General features: G+C 41.6%; 1 protein-coding gene across 5 annotated transcripts in view; it reads right to left on the minus strand.

The window, feature by feature from the left end:
* ncoa2 (nuclear receptor coactivator 2) overlaps nucleotides 1–25,112 on the minus strand; it is a 52,289-nt gene extending 27,177 nt beyond the window's left edge. For 2 of the 5 annotated variants that reach the window (XM_034559831.1, XM_034559827.1), the window contains exons 1-4: nucleotides 24,750–24,942; nucleotides 10,959–11,044; nucleotides 1,790–1,897; nucleotides 778–950 (exon numbers count right to left, since the gene is read on the minus strand). In XM_034559831.1, the coding sequence (XP_034415722.1) occupies nucleotides 778–950; nucleotides 1,790–1,878 (262 nt within the window). In that variant the 5' untranslated portion in view covers nucleotides 1,879–1,897; nucleotides 10,959–11,044; nucleotides 24,750–24,942. Of the gene's footprint in view, nucleotides 1–777; nucleotides 951–1,789; nucleotides 1,898–10,958; nucleotides 11,045–22,602; nucleotides 22,749–24,158; nucleotides 24,372–24,749; nucleotides 24,943–24,999 lie in introns of those variants that run through there. The other 3 variants (XM_034559829.1, XM_034559830.1, XM_034559828.1) reach the window with 3 other exon arrangements.
* Nucleotides 25,113–25,683: the final 571 nt, after the last annotated feature.

A 25,683-nucleotide genomic window follows, 5' to 3' on the forward strand; every position in this document is an offset into this window, starting at 1 on the left:
CATACCTCAAGTGGGCCACTCTTTGTCTACCCGTCACTTGGCTGCTTTTTCCCCTTGTATGTAGGTCACAAGCTTATTACAACAGTTTAATATCTGCCTTAATGTTTACGTACGGAAAGCTACAACTTTTCCTGCCATGTTTGGACCTAGAAGAAGAAGAAGGGGAAAAAACGACAATACCATTGATGTTGGTCTGGTAAATGCAACATGAAAAATGTGAAAACACAGACCTTAACTAATTGCTAAAGAGTACCAAAAAGGAGAAGCTGGCAAGTACAACTGAACAAGCTGATCCATTTGCCTGATGTTCTGGCTCAGGATTGACATGGGAAAGACCAGCAGCCAATAAAAAAATTGCTCTGGTTCATGCACATGATGAAGTGATGGAGGGAACATTAAATCACATGTGCTGCTCTTTAATAACAACATAAATTATTGTGTGTGGAACAGATCCCAAACCATAATATTTATGCCATCAAATCTGATGTTTCTGCCAACACAGTGCCACCTGTGGCACTTGTGGTTTTATTGGGAGCCTTAAAACCACATCCATGATATTTTAGCACCTTATTCACAGCATACGTAGCTTCAATTCAAACCAGTGTTAGATCCATTTGCAGGTATTCGTTTAAACTAAGCCATATATGTAGTATGTCATAAAACCTGAAGGGAAAGATATTGTGAAATAAAGGGTTCACAAAAAGCAAACAGACCTATAACTTTGACTTATTCTTCAACAGACATAGATAATGTGTCAAAAATCATTAGCGGTTGTACCTTGCTCTTTTATTTGTCTGATCTGCTTCACAGTTTCCTTCAGGATTGCACATTTGTCAGGCTTGACATTGAAGTTGTCGATGTCGTTGAAGTTGGCAAAGATCAGCTCGGCGAGCTCTTCGATGTATTTGTTCTCGTGCTCGCGGTTGCGCTTCTCGTTGCTCCGCTTTGGACTACAGAGACAAAGAGAAGACTGAGGTGAGAAAAAGCAACTGAGAAGATGGTAACAGCAGGAGGGATAAAAAGCATGAAAAAGAGGTTTAAAGGTGGGTAAATGGCCTGTATTGAAAAGCCATTCTCCTACATTAACAGAAAGAACCTAGAGCAGGGCAGGAAAGAAGATCCATTTATAAAACTACACCACGGACGAGTGTCCGCACACATCTCTTGACATGACTGAAGAGCCCTTTCGTTCTCATAGCTGCCAAATAACAGTGCACAACATCTACTGCAAACCTTGGCATGGAGGGGAGTCCAAAGAGAGACACGGCAGGGGTCAATTATTCTCCATATGGCTTAAAAAGTATCTCTAGGCCTCTTCATTGTGCCAACATGGAGCACAACATTAATAAGGAAACCCCTCATTCTTTAATGCTTGTCTACAGATAAATTATGCAGAATTATTGTACAGACTAAGAGCGCTCCAGGGTTAGCTGCCACAATATCATGTAGCCATTCTCGGTAACTACTTGAACGGGAGAATAAAATACTATATAAGTGGCTGGAGCTTGATTCTAATTCTCATCATCTTCAAAACTCTGACATCACCTTTGTTTAACGGATGATAAATGGTTTGGCAACGGACAATATAGCAAAGCAGTGGTTGTTGAACCAAGTTGCTGACTGCACACTTTGGATAAAAACGTCTGAACCTGATAATTGTTGTGTGAAATTAAAATTATGTATTTCCCTCATACCTTTCTCGTCGCGTTCAAGTGTACTCAATTAAATCAAGTAGAAAATGTCTTCCTGAGGGAGAAATCTGCCAATTGGCTTGAGGTACGAGACTTACCTGGGTCCTAGGAGTTCGGCAGAACATTCTTTGCGTTTTCGTGACTCTGCCCTGGCAGGGTCAGATGGGTTTTCACCGACTCCACTCATCCTCAATGCATATCAGCGTCTGAAAATAATTAAGACACACAAGAGACAACCTCTATGAAAACACACATACAGAATTTAATAGATTGACTGCAAACTCTGAAGGCAGAATTATGTGGAAACCACTTATATACTGTAGGTGTGTGAGCCTGCCAACATGTGCATATGCATACAACACACACACATACACACACACACACAATCCTGTGCTTGGGGCACAGGTTGATCCACTCTGGGAGAAATGAGTGAAAATGGAGCGGAGAAAGAGATTCAATCATTTTTCTCTGATGGTGCAGCTCTCCCTAGAGACACTGAAATGAGAACACGGAGCTTTGCCCACAGCACCAGACTGCGCGCTCAACCATGTACCAAGAAAAGCCCATTCGTTACACGATATCAGGCAAAGCCCACAGTAAGAGCAGAGTGGGTTTATAATCACAACATGTGACCCTGTTTACCGAATGCCTCTGAGATTGCTTTACCTGTCGTGATTTGTAAGTCACTCAAAAATGGAATGTTACAATAATATCCTGTCTGCTCTTTCTGAAATCAGGCCACAGAGCACGAGATCTTAAGTACGAATTCATGTTGTGACTTGTGCAACCTAAAGTGACAAGCTGGCTGAGGGCTTACTCTGTAATTTAATGCTACTAGGTCATGGTAAGAATTCATGTTGTGTTCCTAATCTAAATCAATGTAGATATTCAAAACAACTTTAGAGCCTTTGGAGACTTGTCCTACTGTAAACGTTGAGCATCCATATAAACCTATATTATATTGAGCACAGGCTGAACTTCATGCTACTTAATGAAAGACAATCAATTATTGATCAAAGTAATGGCTTATTAATTACCAAATTCATCTGCACCAACATTTGATGGTAGTTAATGGACTTGGATTTCAATAGAGAACAATATCTGCTGCACAGAAGATGTGAACACTTCCAAATTAAATGGTCACATTTGAAATTATATGCATGACAATAATTTGTTCTTGCAAGATGTATGGTCTGCAGCCATTTGCTTTAATAGGGTTACAGAGGGAGTGAAAGATTACGACTGACTGAAACGAGACCTAGAGAGAGAAAAAGAAAGTCCCCCCCAGCACAATGCACAAGGTTGGGGGGGGCAGGCTGTGTTGTGATACACTCTCATACCCTGGAAGCGGGTGACAAACAACAAACAACGCTCACTGCTCATCCATTAGACAATGCATAACAGAGTACAGCACAGCGTAGAGCAGAGAGGAATAGCATAGCTTAACAGAAGCAGGCTAAACTAAAAAAGGGAGCTAGTGACCATGCTAACTTGAGCCTGGCTCCCTCCTGACCTTGAGTGACCTACTTTAAGCTAACGGTAGGGGCTGTGCTCAAATGGATGAAGTCAAAGCAGCGGTAGCTGGAGAGGCAGAGGAGACTCTGAAGGGTAAAACACATTCCCACTGTTCTGTTGATAAGTGACTTGAGTCCTGTACAGTGTATGGCAAAGTAATGAACACAAACATCACTGTACATGAGTCCTTGCTCTCTCGAATGGCATCAGGGTGTCGTTATGCTGTGGCTCTGCTCTCCACTGAAATGATATCAGTCTCTATAGCAGAGGTTGTGTGCTTTTATTAATGACAACAGAAACAGGCCATTAAAACTCTCATAGCTAAGTGGCACTCTCCGTTCCTATTGGTTGCGCCTGGGTTTTCCAGCACAAGTTACCATGGGGATTCTAGACCTGATTGGTTGGGCTTGTCCCGCTGGGACGGATATGATTGGTTGCCTTCGTCTCCTTGACATGGCAGTAATGATGGGTCAGTGTACGTTGAGACAAAAAAAAAAAGGAGAGACAGGAAGTACCAGGCACGTCTCAATGACACCAACACAGACAGTCAGACTGCCTGGCAAGAGGGGTTGCAGGCCATTTTTGTTGCTGGGGTGTCCGATCTTCACATGGGAAGACTAGCGGGATGCCCGAGAGAGAGAATGCCCGGGATCTCTGGGCAGATTTAAACAGCTGGGTACTGGTGTTAGCACTTACTGTACAGCGCTGTGTCAATGAGGTAACCATCAGCATTGGCCACCTGGAGTCGAGAGTTTCTCTTTGAACAAAGCTCAAGCCTTCTTGCCAAGGCTCTCAAAGGACACTACATGGTACGGCTCTGTTTGGACAGGTTGTAGCCCGTAGCCGGTATTTTGTTTTTTGTGTCACCTCAGGCGAGGTTGCAAGCGAGTCAATACTAAAAGTCAATACTAAAAAAGGTGGTTAGAAAACTGCAGAACACCGATTGAGAGAAATGTCACTAAAATAGCAACTTGAACATCCTGCACAAACCTGACATTTAAAAAATAAATAACATCCATTGTTGTTCCAAAAGAAATCTAAGAAATCTGAGATTAGTTCATGATGACGCCTGCCTACCGATTTACCCTCAGGACACAAGCATATAAATTATTCACTCACACTTCTGTCACTTTAACGATTGCAAATGAAAAGCTCAACGACCAATTTCACCTCGTCAAACCGAGTAATTAAAAAAGGGAAAGGAAGAACTTAAAACCACATGTAGGAACCTTAAACTGTGAACAACATTTGGTGTAGGTGATAAAAGGAAGAACGTATAGTCTGATGTCCCATTTCATAACGGAAGGAGTGTTATGGAGGAAAATACAACTGAAAAGCATTTAAATAAACAAATTTAGATTTTATTATGCCATCAAGTAAAAACTGAGCTAGCATTAGCTTCAGGTAGTACGCGGACAGCGACACTGAAAAGCTGTGGTCGCGTGGCTGATAAGGTGAGAATACATTCATGCATGCAGAGAGATATCCATTGGTGCACCTGTGCTGTGTGCAGATATCATTGACTCAGAGACATGTAGGGTGAGTGGGGGTTGGCTAAGTAAATTAATTATATGTTGAACTGATTGTCAAATTCTGGAGGGCATCTACCAAGATTGCATTTAATCAAGCTGTCAGCTCATTTAGTTCATTAGTATTGTAGTTTGAGACATATGGCCCATCAGTCATTGCAAGCTACCTTATGTTAGACAGACTGTGTGGAATCTTTGTTCACACAAGTATTCAGAATGAAAGCAAGTAACATTTATATAAATATCCTGCAACAAAGATAGAAACAAATAATGGTAGAGCCATATCCCATTTTCATTACAGTAAACAATTTGTAAGGAGAGAAGGGTAAACAAGAAATGTGAACGATCTTTAAAATGTTTAAAACAAAGTCTGTGTGACAACCATTTGCCGGTCATTTTACACTTGGAAGTATGAACTGCTAGCTACAGTTTGTTTGGCCAACTGCTTGCTGTTGCTGGCAGCCGGACGACCATTGGGAAAGTCCACAAGATTGGACTGGAAATGACGCTGGGGACACGAGGTTTACAGATAGCCTTCCATGCAGTTGTTTTGACTCTTTGCAGTTGTGATGAGCTCAAGTTCCCACTTACATAAGTGTGGTAAACACCTCTACCCAGACTCCCCCCCTCTTCCCAGCCCTCTCATACAAACACACACTTATAAGACGGCAACCATAATTGTATATTTCTGTGCTGACAGGTCAGCCCTGCCAGTGTGAACTAAACACTCGTCACTACATTACAGGTTTTTATCCTCACCACGGCCTATCTGTGAGACTCACTCATTGGGCTAAATGAAGGGTTATGATATTAAACCACAACACTGATGATTTTCCAATATCTGAACCTGTTTATTAAACGAATGGACCACAAATTTTATTTTAATATCAGGACTCAATAGGATGCAAAGAGAAGGGCTTGGTGATACGGAGAAAATAAAATATGAGATTCTTTGACCAAATACCTCGAGAGCGGTACTGCAATGTGGTGTTGATCATTGGTACTTTTACAAAATGTTCACGCAATACAGGTTGTTTCTGATCAATAATAATCAGTAATGTGGATATAATGACAAAGTGGGTAAAGGTAAATAATTGAACAGCTACAACAGTCTGGTAAGTTCAGAAAATTACACGACTTTATTGTAATGAAGCCCTAAGAACCAGGAAACGACAACACTTATGCCATATTAAGAAATCCAATATCCAACAATATCAGCCTCAACATTGATAGAATATTGCCCAGCCTTAACTGAGAGATATGCATTGAGAAAGAAAAAGAATAAGAATACACACGGATAAAGACAAGTTAAAGTTTGAACAATCTATTGACTTTGAAAGCCCGAGGTGCACTTGAGGGAGGTGATCATAGGCGTGTCATTGCTAATGTCTTAGGTGTCACAGGAGCAGACTCTCCAGGACCGAGCTGGAGCCAACCAGTCTGGCGAGGTAGGAATGCAGAAACAACAAGGGGCTGCCGTCGTTGCCCGGAGAGCTGGAGACGACAACGTTTCTTCCTGTCAAACTCAGCTGGTACAACCTGTACATGACACATTGTTTGCGACTGCAATAAATGCCTCACAACAAATTAAACCTTCAACTGCACCTTAGCAGCAGTGAGGCCGCATGAACGACGCAACACAATGTCAAAAGAGGACACACATTGCCAGGCACATTCAATAGATCACTATTAAATGTGTGTCCTCCTGCGCATCAGCCAAACATGGTGGCGTGGTGCTGTTGGCTGCATGGGGACGCAAAACCAGTCATGATGTCAGCATCCAGCTATTTTCCAAATTTCATATATTTGACAATTTCATGATATTTTAGGCTATCAAGCAATACTTCTTGTGGGCGACTATAAGGGCCTTTTTGATGACTTTTAGCAAGTTCATACAGTCAAGATTATCACATCATCCAATCTCTGTAGTTTAACCCTTATCCAAAGTAATGATTTGTAGACAGGTTAATATTGATTTTCTTCTTTTACATATAGGATTTTGCATACATTTTCCATCTTGTGATATACCACTTTATTATTAGGTACACCATACACACATACATCTTACAAAGTAAATAATGGACCATTTCTGTTCAAACTTCTAACTGTAAAGCTGTGACACCCCTTCAAACATTCAGGTAGAGCTACTATTAATAGACAGTCATTCTTTTTTTAATGAAATTCAGCTAACATAACCACACAGAGTGAGCTGAGCTACATGCAAATCAACAGAGGGAGGGAGGGGGTGGGGGGCTATAAAAACACAGAATCACCAATTCCAGTCATAGTATAAAAAAGGGGGAATAACAGATTCGGGGGGGAGGGAGGGGGAGGTCTGTGTGCCATTCCTGTAATGATGTGGGTTAGCAGGGCTTTGATTATAAAGACACACCCGGTGCTTCTGGAACTCAGAGAGTGCTGGGCATGACTGTGCATTAAATTACTTCAAAAACTATTGGGGAAGTGTTTGAAGTCTACTGCACTATAATAACAGGGGCTCTTTCAGAAAGCCACTGTGGGGCACTGAACAATGTCTCTATGGTGTGTAATCTGTCCTCACATGGCTTCTTGGCGCAACAGGCCCGAGAGAGAAACAGAGAACGAGAGCGCAATAAAGACTGCAACATAGGCCATTTATTTCCCCCAAACTGAAGAGGAAATCATGACAGGGGAGGAGCCCAGAGGATTCACATTGTCTCATTTTACATCTCAATATATGCACGGGTGAGAAGAAGTGCAGAGAGAGCCAAAACACACAGAAACATGTTGGAACCATGTCAGATGGTATTAAAGACAAACATGTATTTAAAAACCATATCAATTAAACAGAACGCAATTTGTGTGGGGGTCTCCAGTGAACTTTGGCCTTGTTGACAGCTGCTGTTACCTTAAACCAGATGTTCTAATATTAGGTTTGGGTCAATGGGGGGGCATTGGGAGATGGAGGGAGGAATTTGATGATGGATTGAAAGAGATTAAGAGCAATGTGAATTTGAAACCTTGAACTTAACAAGACTTGAATGGTTTGGAACCTATAGAGGAATCAGATCAATGACAGAGAGCGAGCTGGGGAGAAAATGAGAGGGTAGAGACAGTCAAGGAAAAGGGGGTAACAAAGGGAACCAAAACAGGTATTGGGCCTTTTTCACAGAGACGGTGTGTTTGCCTGTATACCTGTTCAGATACTACAATCTGTAACTGTATGCTCAGATGAATCCCTGCTAAAGCACAGTATTACATTATAATGTTTACATGCATATAGTCCGCTAAATGACACTTAAACCGCCTAGTGATCTGGTTGCTCAGCAAATCTACTTTATTGAAATCACGCAAACAAGCTGCTGTAGACTTAGTATGAAGAGAGGTATGCACCTTGCCTACTACCAAGTCTCACTAATGAGCTCCAGAATCACTGCAAGGTAATGGCTCTAAAGTGCCGGAGTGCAACCAGGAGCCAGCCCCCCCTCCCCATTTACTGAAAGCTGATCACGCTCATGAATCTTTAACACTGGCAGTCACTTCAGGATGTCGCAGGATGGGAGGGATAGCACAGAATGCTAGGCTCTGGATGTCAGAGAGATAATCTGAAAGGGGAGGAGAGCTGGAATCAAGAGGGGGAAAAGAGACAAAGAGGCAAGGGATGGAAAAAGGACTAACTGGTATAAATAAGCACCTCTCGACAACAATTTGTCAACAATCGATCGGTGGATAACAGCACTGGCTGAGGCAGAATCAGATGTCAAAATGACCACATATACATTTGTGGTATTTTGTTTATTGCATTGTTAGTCTTTGGTGAATGATGCTGACCCAAAACCATCGACTGTGTATACCAAAAATCCCAAAAGTCAATAAAATAAGGAAAAGTAGTCCTGCATTATTCATTATGCCTCAACCGTAATAAGTAGGAGTTTTTTTTCTCAGATGGATAGCGCTGCTTGATGTGCGTAGTCGGTGAGTCTGTTGTCCCTGGTGCTGAAACGTAGCAGAGGCGATTGATAGACAGTCTCAACTAAGCCAGATATTATATTTAAGGCCTGACATTGTTTGCATATATGTATTGATTAGTTTGTGTATCGCCCCACATGAGCAAATTTGTTATAGACTATTGCTATAATTTAGTTGATGCAATTATTACATATTTTGTAACCTTTTTCGTTTCAATAAAAATCCTTACATTACATCAGATAGTAATAGCAAAGTAAAGTTAGTAAATAATGGTCGCGAGTTTGAAAAAGGTTTGACCGCTTAAACCCCCTTGTTTTAATGCACAGGTTTAAGGCGTATTCATACTTTCCCTTTCCACAAGGTTCTGCTTTGGTCCGTGTGACGTACATGTCGGCATCAACCTATGTCTCCAAGGGTCCGAGTGAAACCTATGTGGACGCCCGCGTGCATCCCAAAATGTGTAACCGCACGTTCTGTATGCACAACATGCACACCGACTGTGCATGCTCCAGTTAACAAGAAGAAGAAGAAGAAGAAGAAGACAACAAAGTGGATGCTTGTTTTAAAGAAAGGTTGTGCAAGGAGATCCGCAGTTACCCACACCGATATCATTTACCTTTAAAGGAATACCAAGACAGCCAAGTGGCGCTGAACTCCTGGCAAACAACTGAAATGGAGTTTTAAATCGGGTATGGCACAAACGCCAGACCTTCAACTGTCCTATGAATGGAACTGACAAGAGAAGGAGCTGCTGTGTCTCTCTCACTCTTTTCCTCTTTGTGGGTGTAAGTGTGCATATGCGTGAGAGATTAATACAGTTGGCCGGCCTATTTCTTACCGTCACTTCAATCCAGTGGTGTACTTGCGTGCCGGGACAGATCCCAGTGGAACGCCACAAAAAAAAGTGTACCGGCAGTCCAGCCGTGTGTGCCTCTGGACCTCTTTGTGTGCCTGTCACAACCCCCCGTGAAATTGACTCTTTTCACTCGCAGAGAGAGAACTGTATGAAGAAAACTGAGCATGCGACTACAGAATAAAAATCTAGCTACTATTATTTTTGGCTGGTAAAAAAAAATTAAATAAATATCTGCCTGGCCTGTAAAAGTATTCATCAACCAGCCACCTTGGCCGGTAAGGCATAAAGTTAATTTAGGACCCCTGGCTCTGGGTTTAAATGCCTGTATATTGTTCCTGACACTCAACTCTCAACAGATATTATACAAATCACTGCAGGACGCTATAAGAAATGTAATTAGCGTTACCTTTTTTTTAACGGCAGGTCCATTTTGACCCACGAGTGCACTGCGTCAGCTATATTATGTAGGGAAATATAAATAAAGAGTCTGAACACACACTCTACATTAGATGCCTCATATAAAAAAGGGCAAGGAAAAAAGAAAGTATTTTGCTCTTGACCATAAAAAAGGTGCACATATTCCAATACAATAGTACAAATGCTCTGTACATTAATGAAACTAAAGTCCATTTGAACTCTTCGCAACCAAACTCAGCTAATGCAAACTTATTTTGAGTCCACTCAAATGTGGTTTTGTAAGATCTGCTGGCAATGCAGCAATCCCAAAAGACACATTCAAGCCAACACCATCTGAACTGTAACCTGTAAAGTAAGTAACACAACCTCACAGATTTATTTCGCACATGATGGATGAACACTGCAGACCAACGGAACTTTTGGATTGGATGCAGCTCTCAGTTTGACAAAAAGGCTGAATCTGGAGTAGGCGCAAAGAAGAAAAGTTGGGAGGAAATGGGGCCAAGAATTAAGCAGATTTTGTGTCTGTATGAAATCAAATCATTATTCAAAACTGAATTCTGACCAGTAAACTAGGGGTCCAAGCGACTCAGAAAGTCCCTATTTGTTTTATTTGTTTTTTTTTCTTATTTATTTATGTTTAGCTTTTAGGATGTTCTAATTATGTGAAGTGTCTTTGAGTATCATGAAAAGCGCTATATAAAATGCATTATTATTATTATTATTAAACAAAGTTCTCACTATGTTAATTATCTGATGACAGTGGAAAAAGCCTGGAGATTTTCACATCAAAAGCCGCTATCACAGCTGGAGACACAAGACAATAAAACAACCACTGCAAGAGGGACGCATTGGATTGTTTTCATCGACACACAAGGCTAATTTTAGATTACATGTTTGCATCATCTGTCCAATTGGGAATTGTGTATTTGGGCTGGGGTGTCTATTTGACACCATTTGCACCTTGCCGTTGTGTAAAAGAGAATTGGCTTTGCTTCTCACCTTGGTTTCAGTCCAGAGAGTCCCTCAGGCCATTGCTGCAAGAAGGTAACGCTAGGAAACCTTTAAGCATCATCCACGTCTCCCTGCTGAAAGAAATAACATTATCATAAGTACATGGTCTCATTACAATGCTAGAACAGTGTATCGTAAAAGGAATGCTTTACAGTTTAATGTTTGTATTACAATAGTTACATGATGACACGTGAAGATATAACAAGATATTTAGGGCTTCAACTAACATTTGTTTTGATTGTCGATTCATCTACTGTTTATTTTCTTGATTAATCTTTTTGAAAAGAATTATCAAAAGAAAACTGTCAAACTAATTCATCCATTGTTTTAACTCCAACTACATTACAAATAATGTTCAAGTTTTTGTATTTGCATTGCTTTTATTTGCTGTGACGGAATAACAAAAACTCAAAAAGGTCCGTAACAATAACTCCCCACTGTAATGTCACACATTGAAGACAAGCTCGTATGACTCGTCAGAAAAATCAAAAGAAAACCGTGGGACAAAAAAAATTCAAGCTCGCTGTCCATGTTTAATCTTATATTTGCACAAAAAGCAAAACAACTGTAAACTCCTGTGTAATCTGCACAAGATCTGCATAAAAGAATTTGCACAACAAAGTATCGCTACATTACAGCATGCATATTACAAATTATACAGCGAGTTCTCACAGCCAAGCCCCAACGAGTAAGGTTTACTGCCTTTCAATACACACACACACACACACACTCACACAAAATAGCTAATTAGAAAGAAAACAGCTACTTCAACACAAAATGCTGTACTTTTGTAATATAAGTAGCTGTGTAATCATAATACAAAGCTAAAGTATGTGCACCAAAATGTCAAACCACTAACTTAAGTTAACTGTTAATGTGCTTCAAACTCCCAAAAAGTCTCATCTGGTGCTAACTGTTTGCATTAAGTTAGCAGGGAGTCTTTTCATCTCCTTGGGGACCTCAAAGCCTATTACAACATGGAACGCAGTGTGTCTTTTTAATCATGAAAGACAATTAGACAGGAGAAAAGGAGAATAGTTTCAATTTTAATCATATTCCCATTTGGATAATTAGAAAATGCAACTGGTAACTCAAAAAAAAAAGGATTTGGCTGTGAAGGAAAAAGCTTCCAATGAGAGGCCTCTGTGAAAGTGCTTGTTTCGTACTACAAGTAGCTTGATGAGGGAGAGCTAGCCAGCCCCTTTTGGCCTGGGTGATTTCTCCTAAATACCTGCCAAAGTGAGCCAGCTGAGGAATGCACTCATGTGATGTCATGTTCTGACATAACTGGAGAGGAAACCAATTCTCCTATTGAACCCTGCACAAGTCCACAGCTGGAAGCCATGCGGAAAGGTGATATTCAGTATTCTGAACTGCGGCACACATTCACTCAAGTAGCTGAAATCTGTGAAGCGTCAGAGAAGGAAAAAACATGTAGTTTTAGCATGAAATCTTGACCAAACAACTCTCTATATATTTAAATCTATATTAGGATGATACCTCAAGTATGGTAAAAACTATAAAATAGCTGATATGCTACAGTCAATCTAATATTTTTAATGCAATTTCAGAACTCTTCATTTCTCAACTCCACCTTTCTCTTTCACTTTTCCTGCATAACTCTCAGTTCTCATCCTTTCGAGGAATTTCCTCTGAGCTTTACTGCCATCACATGCTCGGTCTCAGTCCAGCCCTTGAGCTGTGGACTGAGTGACAGAATAAGGCAGAAGTGTGAAAACACTCCATTGAGCTGGTTTAACAGTCACCCTTTTTTAAATAGCCAAACTGGAATAAAAAAGAAACTTCCAACCGACAGATTTCTTTTTTTTTATTGTTTAGAAATGTAACCGGTTATAACATTAATCATCAATACAACAGGAAGACTTTTATCAAAAGGTAGTTCAATTCAATTCAGTTTATTTTGTATAGCCCAATATCACAAATTTGCCTCAGAGGGCTTTACAATCTGTACACATACGACATCCCTGACCTTTGACCTCACATCGGATCAGAAAAAACTCCCCAAAAATAACCTGACAGGGAAAAAAGGGAAGAAACCTTCAGGAGAGCAACAGAGGAGCATCCCTCTCCCCGGATGGACAGATGCAATAGATGTCATGTGTACAGAATGAACAGAGTTACAGAGTTACATAAAGACATTACATGAATATGACAATGTATGAATGGACCTCCAATCCATGAAACAGAAGGAAGTAGAGAGGAGGGGGGGCGGGGCGATCAGCAGGGGCCATGGCAGGAGGCCGGCTCACCAGGCAACACAGAAACATATTGTTTAGCAAGCAATACTGAGGCATCTGTACATTCAGTCACATCCCATCCATCCCGTTTACTGACTGTCGGTGTGTTATCCTGCGCCATCGATTAACATACTTTTATGTGCAAGTGTAATGCTCCATGCGAGTCAGTATGAGCAAGGTTCCCAGAGTAAGACCAAACTGTCTCTCGCATATCAGACCACCTGAGCCATGCCAACTCTTCCTGCGATATTAGGGGCACGGACCCGCTGGTGACATTAGTAGTGTGATCCAAGTCACATTAGAAATATGCATGCACATATGCCTGCATGCCAGTGTGCAAATCACTGAGACACTAGAACAGAATAACTTTTCAGGAAGGGCTATTATACTTGGCAGAGAAGTGTTGAATGACACATGGTGCAACCTAAACAAAAACATACCACCCTGCCAAGACTGTCACTGAGCTTCAGCAGCAACATTAATTGAGTTTCATGTTACCTTCAATACTGGCATCACACAATCAATACAGCGACTTGTAAATTATAGTGCAGCCTGTTTCCAAAAAAAAAAAACGTAACACAAATATGAAGTCACAAAGACAGATGAAGCCATGAAATAAAAAATGTAAACATCCACACCTTCTCCAGAACCTGACACGGGAACACAGGAGTATTTTCATTCTCAGTCCAACCATCTGTTGGTATTTAAAAAGGAGGTCAAAGATCATCAGGTTAAAAGTTCCAGCTCCCATTAAACAGAGTGCCAGTTACAGTTTAAATGGCTGCAGTTTCATTATTCAGCCCAAAACCTCACATTTGAGTAAATGTTGTGACAAAACAAAATTATGAAGTGAACTGTGAAACTGTAAAACTGAACAGAAAGAAAACATAAACTGAGTGACTGAATTCATACAAGAGATTTGAATGTGGTACACTCCCATCAAGTCAATTAGCATTTATTTTGACATCAGCAGACGATTCGGTGTAATGCTGCCTCAAGCCAAACCTTGTTTGGAGATGTAATTCCTTCTTTCTCCCAGAGTTGGCAATGGGCTCCATCTGAGTAAAAGGCTTTGTCAACCAGGCTGAGCTAACAATGCTAAAGATCTGGCTAATCAGGTTGAGATAGCACAAAGGGTAGATAATTCATGTGCTAGAAATGGGCCATAATGGCCAGGTCACCGAAAGGCTAAACACCAATGGAGCCGCTACTTGGTGCCTTTTGAGTGGCTAATGGCCTTTAATTCAATAAGAATCCAGGCTGATGTCAATCCTAATGAAAACACCTGGCTGTTTAGCCCTAGTTACACCGAGGTCTGGTCAAGACACTCATCCTAACCAATAATCAATGGATTTTGGTTCATATAAGAGCAACTGTGAGGTGCGGTAAATCACATAATCTGATTATTCTGCCAAACAAAGATTTCCTTAAAGACAGTTTATATGTTAGGAAGTATTGTTTTATAAGCAGCCGGTTTAAACCGATGGACTGGCCATGGCACTTGCTATGACAATCTAAAACGTACACCCTCAGTTGTGTGTTGGGAAGCCCAAGAACAAGGCACTTGATAACCAGACCCGTCAGTGGTGATGCTCAATAGCAAATTAACAGGAATGTGGTTGTACAGGTTTCTCTGGGGAGGTGTTTAACTGTACAGCTTTAAAGCACAGTAACAATACCCATGATCTAAAACAACAAGATATATGGGAGAGCATTTTTCACAAATGAAATGAAAGCATTATCATTAAGGATGTTAATAATTAACCGCCAATTAATGCCATCAGCTAAACATTACACACATTTAAACTTTTATTGTAATTTTTATAATAGCTGAGCAAAACTCAAAGGAACAGCTCGTCACTTTAAGTGAGGCTGTGCCACTGTTGTTGCTAGCGTGGGGCTAACACACTTTTACTTTAATCAGCAGTTTGCAAGCGAGACATGGGAACTTGTCTTGGGTCTTGGTGCAAGTTGTAGCATTTATTCACCGACAAATAAACTGTACACGCACTGCTCCATTAGGTTCATTGCGTATAACGTTACTGCTGACTTCATACTCATTGTCTCTCTCTCTCTCTCAAACAGACAGTCACTATAAATGGTTCCAATACACTGGTGGAAATCCTGACAGATTATGCCAGCAGACACACACCGGACTGGGGACTTTCTGACATTGTGGCTGCCAAACTCATACAAAACTATATGTACCCAGCAGCTACACTTATATATAGTTCAACAGTAAATCAAAATTGATGCCGTTCTATTCCTGATTGTACTCAGAGCATGGTCACTTCGACGTGTAATGCATAAAGGCACATAACTATTTGAACCCATATTAATACTACGTGAATAAACTTTAACTCATAAGGCCAATACAAAAATATTTTAAATTGTATTATTTGTTCAAAGTAAACTAAAAGTCCAACATGAAATAAAAACAAATCACAAAAACACTTACATTTTAATATCTTTCACCATTAATGTGAAGACAAAGAAGAGGGCTGCTAAAGATCTGTACTGTAACAGAAAATCCTGTAGCCTTGGTGACAACATATACAGGTATCCTTAGATAAAAAAAACATATTTATTACACTGATTTTGCAGCAGATTTTAATGGGCTGCTTGGATGCAGATGCAATCCTGTGTCAGGTGTCGTCACACCTGTTGCTCAGAGAACATCCAGTTCCTTCAGCTCTGACCTCAGGGACAGAGAAGCACGTGTGCTTACCAAAATGAAATTGAGGAGTTGTGTTTTTAAAAAAAGGCAAGTAGTAACTCCAATACAAGCGAATGCATGTAGCAACCAGAGAGCCATGGAAATGCAGAGTTGTGCCTGTTTATGTGTGTGTCCACCATCTTTTATTACGGGAAACGGTTTGTATGGAATTAGTTCCCGTGGAGGCCTGAGGCGATACAGTGGAGGCAGGCTCGGGATAAAGAGTTGCCATGTTAGCGGGGAGGGGAAGAGGAGATCAGCTGACACAACTATGTCACTTTATCAGCCAAAGACTGAGAGAATGTGACATGCCAATGCTCAGACTCACAGCAAACGCACATACAGTGTATGAGAAATATGCAAAACACAATTAAAGAAAAGTAGATCAAATCGGTGTTAAATTAGGACGCAAGTAGAAGTTCATAGTGTTCGTCTGCGTGTGAGAAGGGTAATAATCTGTCGGGGACGTTTCAGGGGATGACTTTAAAGCCCAGGATTACCTGATTAAGAGCACTGCTGCTTTGACAGTAGAACATGTAATTGGACCAGACAGAGCAAAGAGTAAAGTGAAGCAGCCGTCTCTCCATTTCACAGTCCCCCTCTTAAACGTTTGGTGACAACCAGGTCAGGCAGACCCTACAACGAAGGCTATTCAACCTTTACTTAGAAAAGGCGACAGAGTTACTGATAATAGCTCAAAATCATGCTAAATTTAAATGATGGTATTATTCAAATGACAAGCACACTCCTCTGCTTCCATCTTATCTCGCCACTGAGCACTGATGAACGAGAGTCTGGTCTTCTTGTCAGACGGTGGCATATCTGGCTGGGTATCCTGCTTGTCATGTGCATCCCTTACATGATGGTATGGCAGCGCTGCCGGCCAAACAGCTACTCATTGAAGTCCAGCCGGCTACTAAGAATTTTAGATTTTTCTAAAACATTTTGACGAATATGTTGTGATTCACAATGCGTATTTAACGACCACAAGCTCTCACTTAGAAACATTGCGAAATGATAAAGAAATGTGCACATCTGTCATGCTCAATATGAATGTGTGCCGCACGCTCAGATGAGGGTGTGTTGCGTTGTCTTCAGTGTTTTGCAAACACTGAAAAAAACACTACATTTCCGTATACACCACACAGATGTTTATGGGCTGAATGATCTTGCATGATCTTTCTTTACGGTCATCTCTAAGATGCATTTCAAGCACACACAAACAGGAAACTATGTAAAAATAGCAGGCCTACGCCATACATGGAAAATATGGGCCAGCCTCACACTGCTGTTTTACAAATTAAAAAATGTCAGAGGACAAAATTGTGCTTTCTTCCATTGACAAATTAAGCAAACTAATGTCAGATGCCCCAAATAATATGAATGGAATGCCCTGCAGTAATAGGATCAATGGAAATTGTGAAGATAATAACAGAGGTTGGGTAGATTCACGTGACTTGAGTAAAGTGATTCACATGTTTTGGTATTTTAGAGTGATTTCTATAAATAATTTAATTGAAGAACGCATAGGCTTGGGATTATGTTCCCCTTTAAATCAACTTTATTATTACCTATAAATAAAAGTGAATTCATTTTTCTATTTAAACAATACCGTGGGATGTGTTGATAGGTTTAAGGAATCTATTCAGTCAGGAATTGGCATGGTTTTAAATATCCATTGCTATTTAAATACTGTGTGGGCTAAAACACACAATAAGCCTACATTTCCTTTACAATAATACAATACAATTATTCCATAAGATGGAACAGTGGTGACATTAGAATGTGCTAGAGGCTCGCCTCACCACCCACCAAGCTGGATACTTTTTCCCACTGTGTGACTAATCCATATCCTTGTGGAAAGCCCTGTGGTATAGACGCAAAAACACACAGTACATGTACAAGAGATACAACTTATACTTTGGTTTCACTGGGTATCTAACTAAAATGGTCGACTTGCTAGATACCGCTTGCTCTCCGACGTTGTTTGTGTGAGCTTTGGCACATACAGTATACTCTAGCATCGCTTGGGTATGCGACTCTGCCACGGCAGGTGTATTCCTCAGGACCAAGGGAGCGCAGCATCGTGTGTGGAGTTGTTTGGGGAAGAAGTTCATTAGAAAACCAGAAGCCGATCGGCCCGTTCCGAACGGGCCGATCGGCACGGCTCTAGTGATACTAGTCAAGAGTTCACTATCGTGTTAACATGTGACTGAAAGTGCCCCAATCAGTGCTGGGCAACTAACCAGCTACTTCTGATATGTTGTCTAAATATTAATGGTGTCCATGTAAAGGTGAGATAGATCAACTATATGGTGACATTCCTTCATTTCTACTGAGGGTCAAGGACTTTTAGATATTGTCCGTCAGCTTCTGTAGCATCAGTGTAACATCATGGCTCTGTCTCTCCTTTGTAAGCTCTTATCCAACCAATGAGTGTCTTTGTTTTGCACTCTACTGCCAGATGAGCTGGGAGGCGGTTTTGTTTTGGACGGCCCACATCAGGTGCCAAAACCATAAATCTCTGTAGTAGAGGCATGAATGGAAGCATTTTGACATGCAAACAAACACATACCACACAATCCATGTGGGACAAATATAGGTAATTTGGCTGTTCTGTTAGAGAGGGGAATAAATTATGCAGAATTTTCGTTCTGGAATATATAAATAAATATATATATAAATGACCTGTTATGTTGGAATTCACAAATACAAATTAAATGAAAGGGAAAATGTTAAACATTCTCTTTATAAAACCTCCATGCCAGAACTAAATTGTCACTGTTAACAAAGACTAAAATGGCCTTACTAACAGTCACCATTGTTACCTATGTGATAAAAAAAGCTTGCCTTTTAGTGTGGCGGGTAAGTTCATGACATCTCAATTTCTAAAACATGTGCAGCGCATGTTCTTTGCTCGGAGAAGACAGAGTCATGCTGTTGCATTTGGGTAAAATATTCTTTTAGCTTATTTCTCTAGCTGAACCTTCATGTTTGCTTGACCTAAGCGTCTCAAACTCATAATCTAAAAGAAATTAATAAAACCCGGGTTCGATACGAATGGATCTGAGCACAGACAGTCGAATTGTATCCGACACATCTACTCTCCCTGGTCATGCCACAACTATGACCAAACAATAACCCATCTGGTGTCAACCCCTAATCACCCCTTCCCTCATTTACAGAAAACCTTCAAATAAAAATGTTATAGCTACTAATGCAGAGTCATTTATGATTAGTCATCATGAATAATTGAGAAAACTATCGTTAGAAAAATAACGACCGCATGTCCATCAAGTAACTTCATGTAGAGCTGATTTACATGCACACCATGTTCAAGTGTTCATGCTGGTCGTTTCACTCGCCATTTGTGGGAGTTAACGGGGCATGATATGAGGCTCATGAACCTGTGCAACATGTTATGCTCTCGTCATTAATAAAAGGAAAACAAGTACTCTAGCTGATGGGGCTCTGTGTGCTTAATCTAGCCATAATGTTAACCTACGGTGCTCCAGGACTGTACAGTATGGATGGCAAACACAGGTCAGCTAAGGAGATTCCCTATGCCGAAAACAGCAAAGATAACGCAAGCAAAACCATATTATAGGTCACTAAGGGAACACTGCTGAGTCAGCAGCAAACGAAAGACAGAGATGGCGAAAGAGAAAGGGAGGGGGGGGGGGGGGGGGGGGGGGGGGGGGGGGGGAAAGGGAAATCATGCTGGTCGGAGTTTGACCCTCACAATGGGAAAGGAAAAGCCTAAAACCGAATCCCCACATTCCTCTGGTTGATTACGAGTGAGTGAGAAATGCTGCTGCTCTGCACATGTCATTCCATGCTACCGTTGCCCGGCCTGCGATGGTGCCGTTTACCTCCATTCCAGAATAAGATGGTGCAACAGATTTTCTCAGGGGCAGATTCACACTGCATATTTTTGGACCACCCACCCAACTCCACCAGGCAGCTTGTTCGATTCAAGTTCTCTCTCCCTCCCTCGGTGCCAAGGATTCCACCATGGGCAGTGGGAAAGGTGCCAACCACATGCTAGCACCCAGTGCCACAAACGCATTGTGGCAGAGAGGAAAGCAATTCACCCACTCGCACAAATTAAGACTTCAAACCACACTCCCTAACCTGTATGTACAACTCGGTCCTGTCAAGAAATCAATTAAGAGGATCAAATCTTGCATCTTTACGATCTACCTTTATCATTCTTTGAGGAGACGTGGTGTTGCACTTTGTTTAAATAAGTACTTTTCAAATTATTTTATTACCACAATCAGATCAATAATTAAAAGCGTGAATACAAATTAGGTGCCGATTTCAAAAATAGTAACAGTTATTAGATCTACCATATTGTACAGCTAAGCGATACCAGCCTCACAACAAAAGGGAAACAGCTGCAGAAGCATTGTCACATAGTCATGTGACCTCTGCTGTCTCCTCTGCTCAAGCTAAACTGGCTGAGGGCACCTTCTTTCGCAATGAGCAGTAGACACCACAATATCATCTAGCTTGGGAGATCAATATGCACTTCGCTGTAGCTGACCTACATAAGTGGAGGAGCGCGGACTGTCGAAATCATTGGATTGCCTGTGAGCCTAAAGATCCTTGGAGCCCCGGTGGAGTCCATGGGAGCAGAGCACGAGGCAGCCCATGGTGTGACATTACAAATCTCAATTTTAAAAACATTACAGATTCAAATATCATTCTAACACAAAGCGACGGCCACAGAGAATTACGACACCTGGAAAATTATCACAGACAAGCCACGAACACTTCAACAGGGCATTTGTTTGCCAATATTGAGCCGAAATGTTCCTGAAGAATTATTCTGAAAAGCGTACTCTTCCATGGCCTTTCACTGCAGATTGTATGTCTTGATTGCCAATCAATGGGTGCAAACTAAAAAGGTGCAAGTTAATCGATAGGAAATGTTGGCTCAATTTTAAATCGGCAAACAACTGTGATGTCACGAGAATCCCTTGAGTTCATCCAGAGCAAACCCGGTTATTTAGCGTATATCTGACAACACATCTCTATATGATTATTATTATTATTATTATTATTATTATAACTATTATAACTGATTTCAGTTCTACAGTTAAACCAAAAAAGATCCCTGCAGGCTGCTGTTATCAAGACAGGACCTACTATGAGCACAGATAGGGGGGGGGAAGGCTGGTTTGAGGTCAGCCAAACAACACAATGACAACACGCCTTGAAGCAGAGAGGGAGTAAATAATCTGACTCCTCCTCCTCCATGTCGAAACCCTCAACTTTCCATCAACCATCTCTGCCTCGCTTCTGACGTCTCCCCTCTCGTCGTTCCACCCCCCCACCCCTCTCTCCCTATGCTGTAAAAACCTGGCCATTTCCCCACAGCTCATCCCTCACGCCCACCCAGGACCTGTCACACTGCTGTTTCCATGACAACACTAACGCAGAGACAGCAGGGTGAGATGCCCAGTGAGACCAGGAAAACGGATACCAGGGGAAGCGGTGCATCAATGGCAAGAAAACACCGTGGCCCTTACGGCGTGTGATGGACAGATAACACAATGTAGTCTGATCTGTTACAGATCAACTTGACGAGAAGCCATTGTGCATTTGCTTAACCTGTCTTTCCATGTAGCCAATGTCTATCTTCCATTTTTGGTGTCTTTTAAATTTGAAAAATGGAAAGACGGGTAAATGCTAATAATTCAAGTTGTCTTTCCCTGGTCTGATCATAGTCCTTTTCCCCAAAAAGCAACCCTTACAGTTTGGTTGGAATTTGCAAATTTGAGCAAGGGCAGAAATACGTTGCAACATCCTTATGAAAGCCCAGATTCCTGCCAGCTCTGGATGTTGTCATCTGACACGGCTGTTAAAAAGGAGCCCAGGAGCACACACATTAAAGAGCCTGTATGAGACAGAGGGGTATGGTGTTGTTCAGGAGCTGGACGCACTCAGCGGCAGAGACAGCAGGGATGTCATTTTCTAGCCTGGTTCAAATGAGTCAACTTAATGTTGTTCACTACGAGAAGTGGAAACAAGGGGAAGTAACATCAACAATTCTCCAACATAGTGCTTCTTAGATTGAGATTCAACTTCTCAATAATTATTTCAATACGAATATTCAAATAACGAGGCCCAGTAAGTAGTGTGTTTAGGGCTGCAACTCATGAGTATACACAGTGCAAGCCCCAAAGAGAGTGTACTATACCAGAAGACAAGATAATAAAAACTGGAGCCTACAACCAGAAAACATGACATTAGCAACTAATTGATGTTTATAATGGTTGCCATTAAAATGTGCTACTGAGAGACTAATCGATTAACTGACAAAACATTCCAGCAGTATACAATTTTAAACATCGGAGACTTTTTTATTCTTCTAAATCTGCTAATGGTTCCAGTGGGGGAAAGCTTAATGCTTTAATAACAACTGTACAGAATTACCTGGGGTCCCTGTGATTAAGGAATCCATCCCAATGTTTGTGTGATGTAGTTTATTGATACACAAAATCGGCATTTTAATTGAATTTACTGACTCCAGATATAACTAACACATAACGGCATTATGATAATGCATGTCTGACATAAATACAAAAACATGACTTAACTCTACATTAGTGGGTCTGCAATACAAAAAAAAACGAATTAGCGGACTTACATATCAGGCCAACAGTGACAGTCAACAACCCAAGAACTGGCAGCGCATGCTACAGAACAAGGGTCAAATGATTACAATATCACTTAGGTGACGCAACAAAGCAAGCCTATCACAGGGCAAAAGTCAGTGATTACAAGATGGGGGGGCGTGTCTCCAATTGCAATAGAAAACGTGTTGCTTTGTTTTATGGACTCGTGAACACACATTGAATAACCAAAAAGAGATATACAACAATACAGCAAAATGGGTTTGTGTGAAATTACAGGGCTGAGTGAGTGGAGCCCAGGCCGATAGAAAACAACTAGCGAGCACGAGAACAAGACATTAATGTAGAGATTGTTCCAAACCATGTGACACGCTGAGCATTACCCTCTCACACCTGTTGCTATAGCTGTATTATACAATGAGTTAAGGCAGAGAATTACTTCTCGGTAATGCACATTACACCAACTGTGCCCAGTCGGTTATCCTTGTATAAACATCCACATACTTTCATACACGCTTGCATGAATTCCTGAATCGTCATCATCCAAACAGTCGTTCTATTGTACCATTTAGTCGAAATGACACAATTTTTTCCGTGTACCACCCAAGGGCAAAAGCCTTGTTATATGAATCTTAACAGAGACTAGTGTACTTAGACCAAAGATAAGACATACAACAAAAGCAATACTAGAAAATGCACTGTACACGCATACTGATGTAATGCATGCTTTCATCTTTATGCAACATAAAGAGTCCCAACCGCGATCCAGCACAGCAGCCCTGGAGTTGCAGCCAAACTGCAGCTGGACAACACTTCATATTAAAGCTCACATCAGTGATGTGACACAAGTGCTGCTGTGCACCATCAGGTAGGCAGAGTGATGCAACAGAAACTGCTCAACTGGTTCCACAAGATGCGTTCCTCCAGCATTACTGAGAGGAGCGTTGACAATCACGGACATGGCACACGCTGTCTGCCTGTTTAGTCCTGAATCAGTCAAGCACGAGAGCCCATTAAAGGAGTGCACGGGCACTCTCGACACGGGCACAACAAAGCAACACACAAGTCAAAACTACTCGGCGGCGTCCCCCCACACCACACACACACACTATATTGGTTCATTTTTTCAGAGAGCACCCTCTGTATCTAATTAAAAGTCCTGCCTCCATGAACATCTCCGCAGTGACGCCCGCGTGAGTGTCACGCAATTTGCGTTGCCAGCAGATTGCGTTTAACACCTAATTAGAAGTCGTATGACGCGTTTGGAACGCAACGCCACAACAAACAGTAAACGCACCGTTCTCCTCTTCCAAGCGCGAGCGACACTTTGCGGGTTTCTCGCTTCTCGAGTGCACGGACCAACTTTTCTGAATACTTTGTCAAAATGTTTAAAGCCAACAGTTACCGGTTAAAAGTGACAACGCGCGGCTGCTCCACAGCCTGGTAGTGGAGCACCTAGACGATGCGTAGTAACGCCAGCCAAACACAAGAGAAACATTAGTTCAGCAAAAAAAAAAAATGAGAATGGTCCCTGCACCTTGAACAAATGGAGGAATTTCCCCCAACTTACCTAACGTAGCAAGTAGCACCGTGGCATGGTTAATACCACAACAAACGAGGTTAGCAGCCCGCTCAAACCCACGCGGGTCAGAACCGTCCTGAACCCGCTCGCGTTCAATTCTGACAACGACGTTGAAGCAGCCAGACTAGCCTGCGGCTCGGCAGCTAGCATGCTAACTACGTCCCTGCAGTACTGGCGAACTTCGTCTGGTGTTGTGAACACGGTCACCCGCTCACTCAGCACAAAAAGCACAACGCAAAAACGACATATGAAAGTGTTGTGCACGCTACATTTTTTTATTTCACACTAAACGTATACGGTGGAGTCACCGCGAAATAATTTTTAAAAAACGGTTGACAAACATATGGAATAAGTCGCTTGTCTGATCGAGTTTGCTGCAGAAAACACTATTGACACAGGCAGCGGGCTTAGCCAAGGAGCTAACGCTCTGCTAATAAGCTAACGCATAAGCGAGAGCCCGTGCCAGACACACAACCGAGATTGAAGACCTCGCACTGGATCCTTTTTTTTTTTTTTTTTCACGCCGAAAACAACGCGTCCCGTCGCGGCAAACGGGCGCCGACACGTGCGGCTACTTACGATTTAACGCTTTCAGCTGCGTCCTCGTTGTTAAATTCCGTTTATCAGACGCCGCTCTGACCTTCGCGGTAGTGAAACAACATTTCTGCTGGCTAACTGTGCCGCCATGTTACTCCTGCTGTGCAAACCAATGCTGAGTGTTTATCTGGCTGGTAGCTGCTATCCTCCCCCACACCAAACCACATCACGGGGCTCCAGCAGTATCAACTCAGCGCCGCCGGATTCGTACACAACCCCAACGCTGATTTACCTGTTTAAAGGATGACACGATTCTTGATATTTTGATCGAAGGGCATTAGTTTGCTGACATTTAATATGACAAAAAACACTGACAGTTACTTGAAGCCCTCCCAGTGTCACGACTGTCAGTAGCTAATGTTTAAATGTATGTGGTTTAAGAGGTGTAGATACTATGACACCCCCCCCCATCCCAACTCAAATGTGCCAATATAGTGAAAACGGGTGTATGTGTTATAATACGTCTACACTACTAGAAGTACTGTTTACCAACATGTTTAAGATGTATGTATACATATGACAAATACAAGGGATTGTAAACAGAAGACAGTTGCAGTTTACCTTAACAACATCCGTAAAAGTTCAATTTTTTTATTTAATCTAGTTCATTTAAAGATAGATACATTGTAACTAACCAGTAACTAGACGGTGATCTGAAAGAAATGTGCAGACTCTTTTTTTTTTCCAAACAATTAATTAATGTCATTACGTTAGCTATTTTACAAAATGAACCAGACGTATTGCAACACAAACGGCACGCTAACATGTCAAGCTTTATACATATTACAAATAAGCGTGTCCTAGTTTAGATACCTTGATTTACTGTGTGGTCAACTATCCATAGATCAAACAGGCGAGGTGGCGTTTTCTCACAATTAAAACGTGTGCAACACCGCCACCAAGTGGTGGATAGGTC

This window comes from Cyclopterus lumpus, chromosome 20 (genome assembly GCF_009769545.1).
Source record: "Cyclopterus lumpus isolate fCycLum1 chromosome 20, fCycLum1.pri, whole genome shotgun sequence".
Taxonomy (NCBI): domain Eukaryota; kingdom Metazoa; phylum Chordata; class Actinopteri; order Perciformes; family Cyclopteridae; genus Cyclopterus; species Cyclopterus lumpus.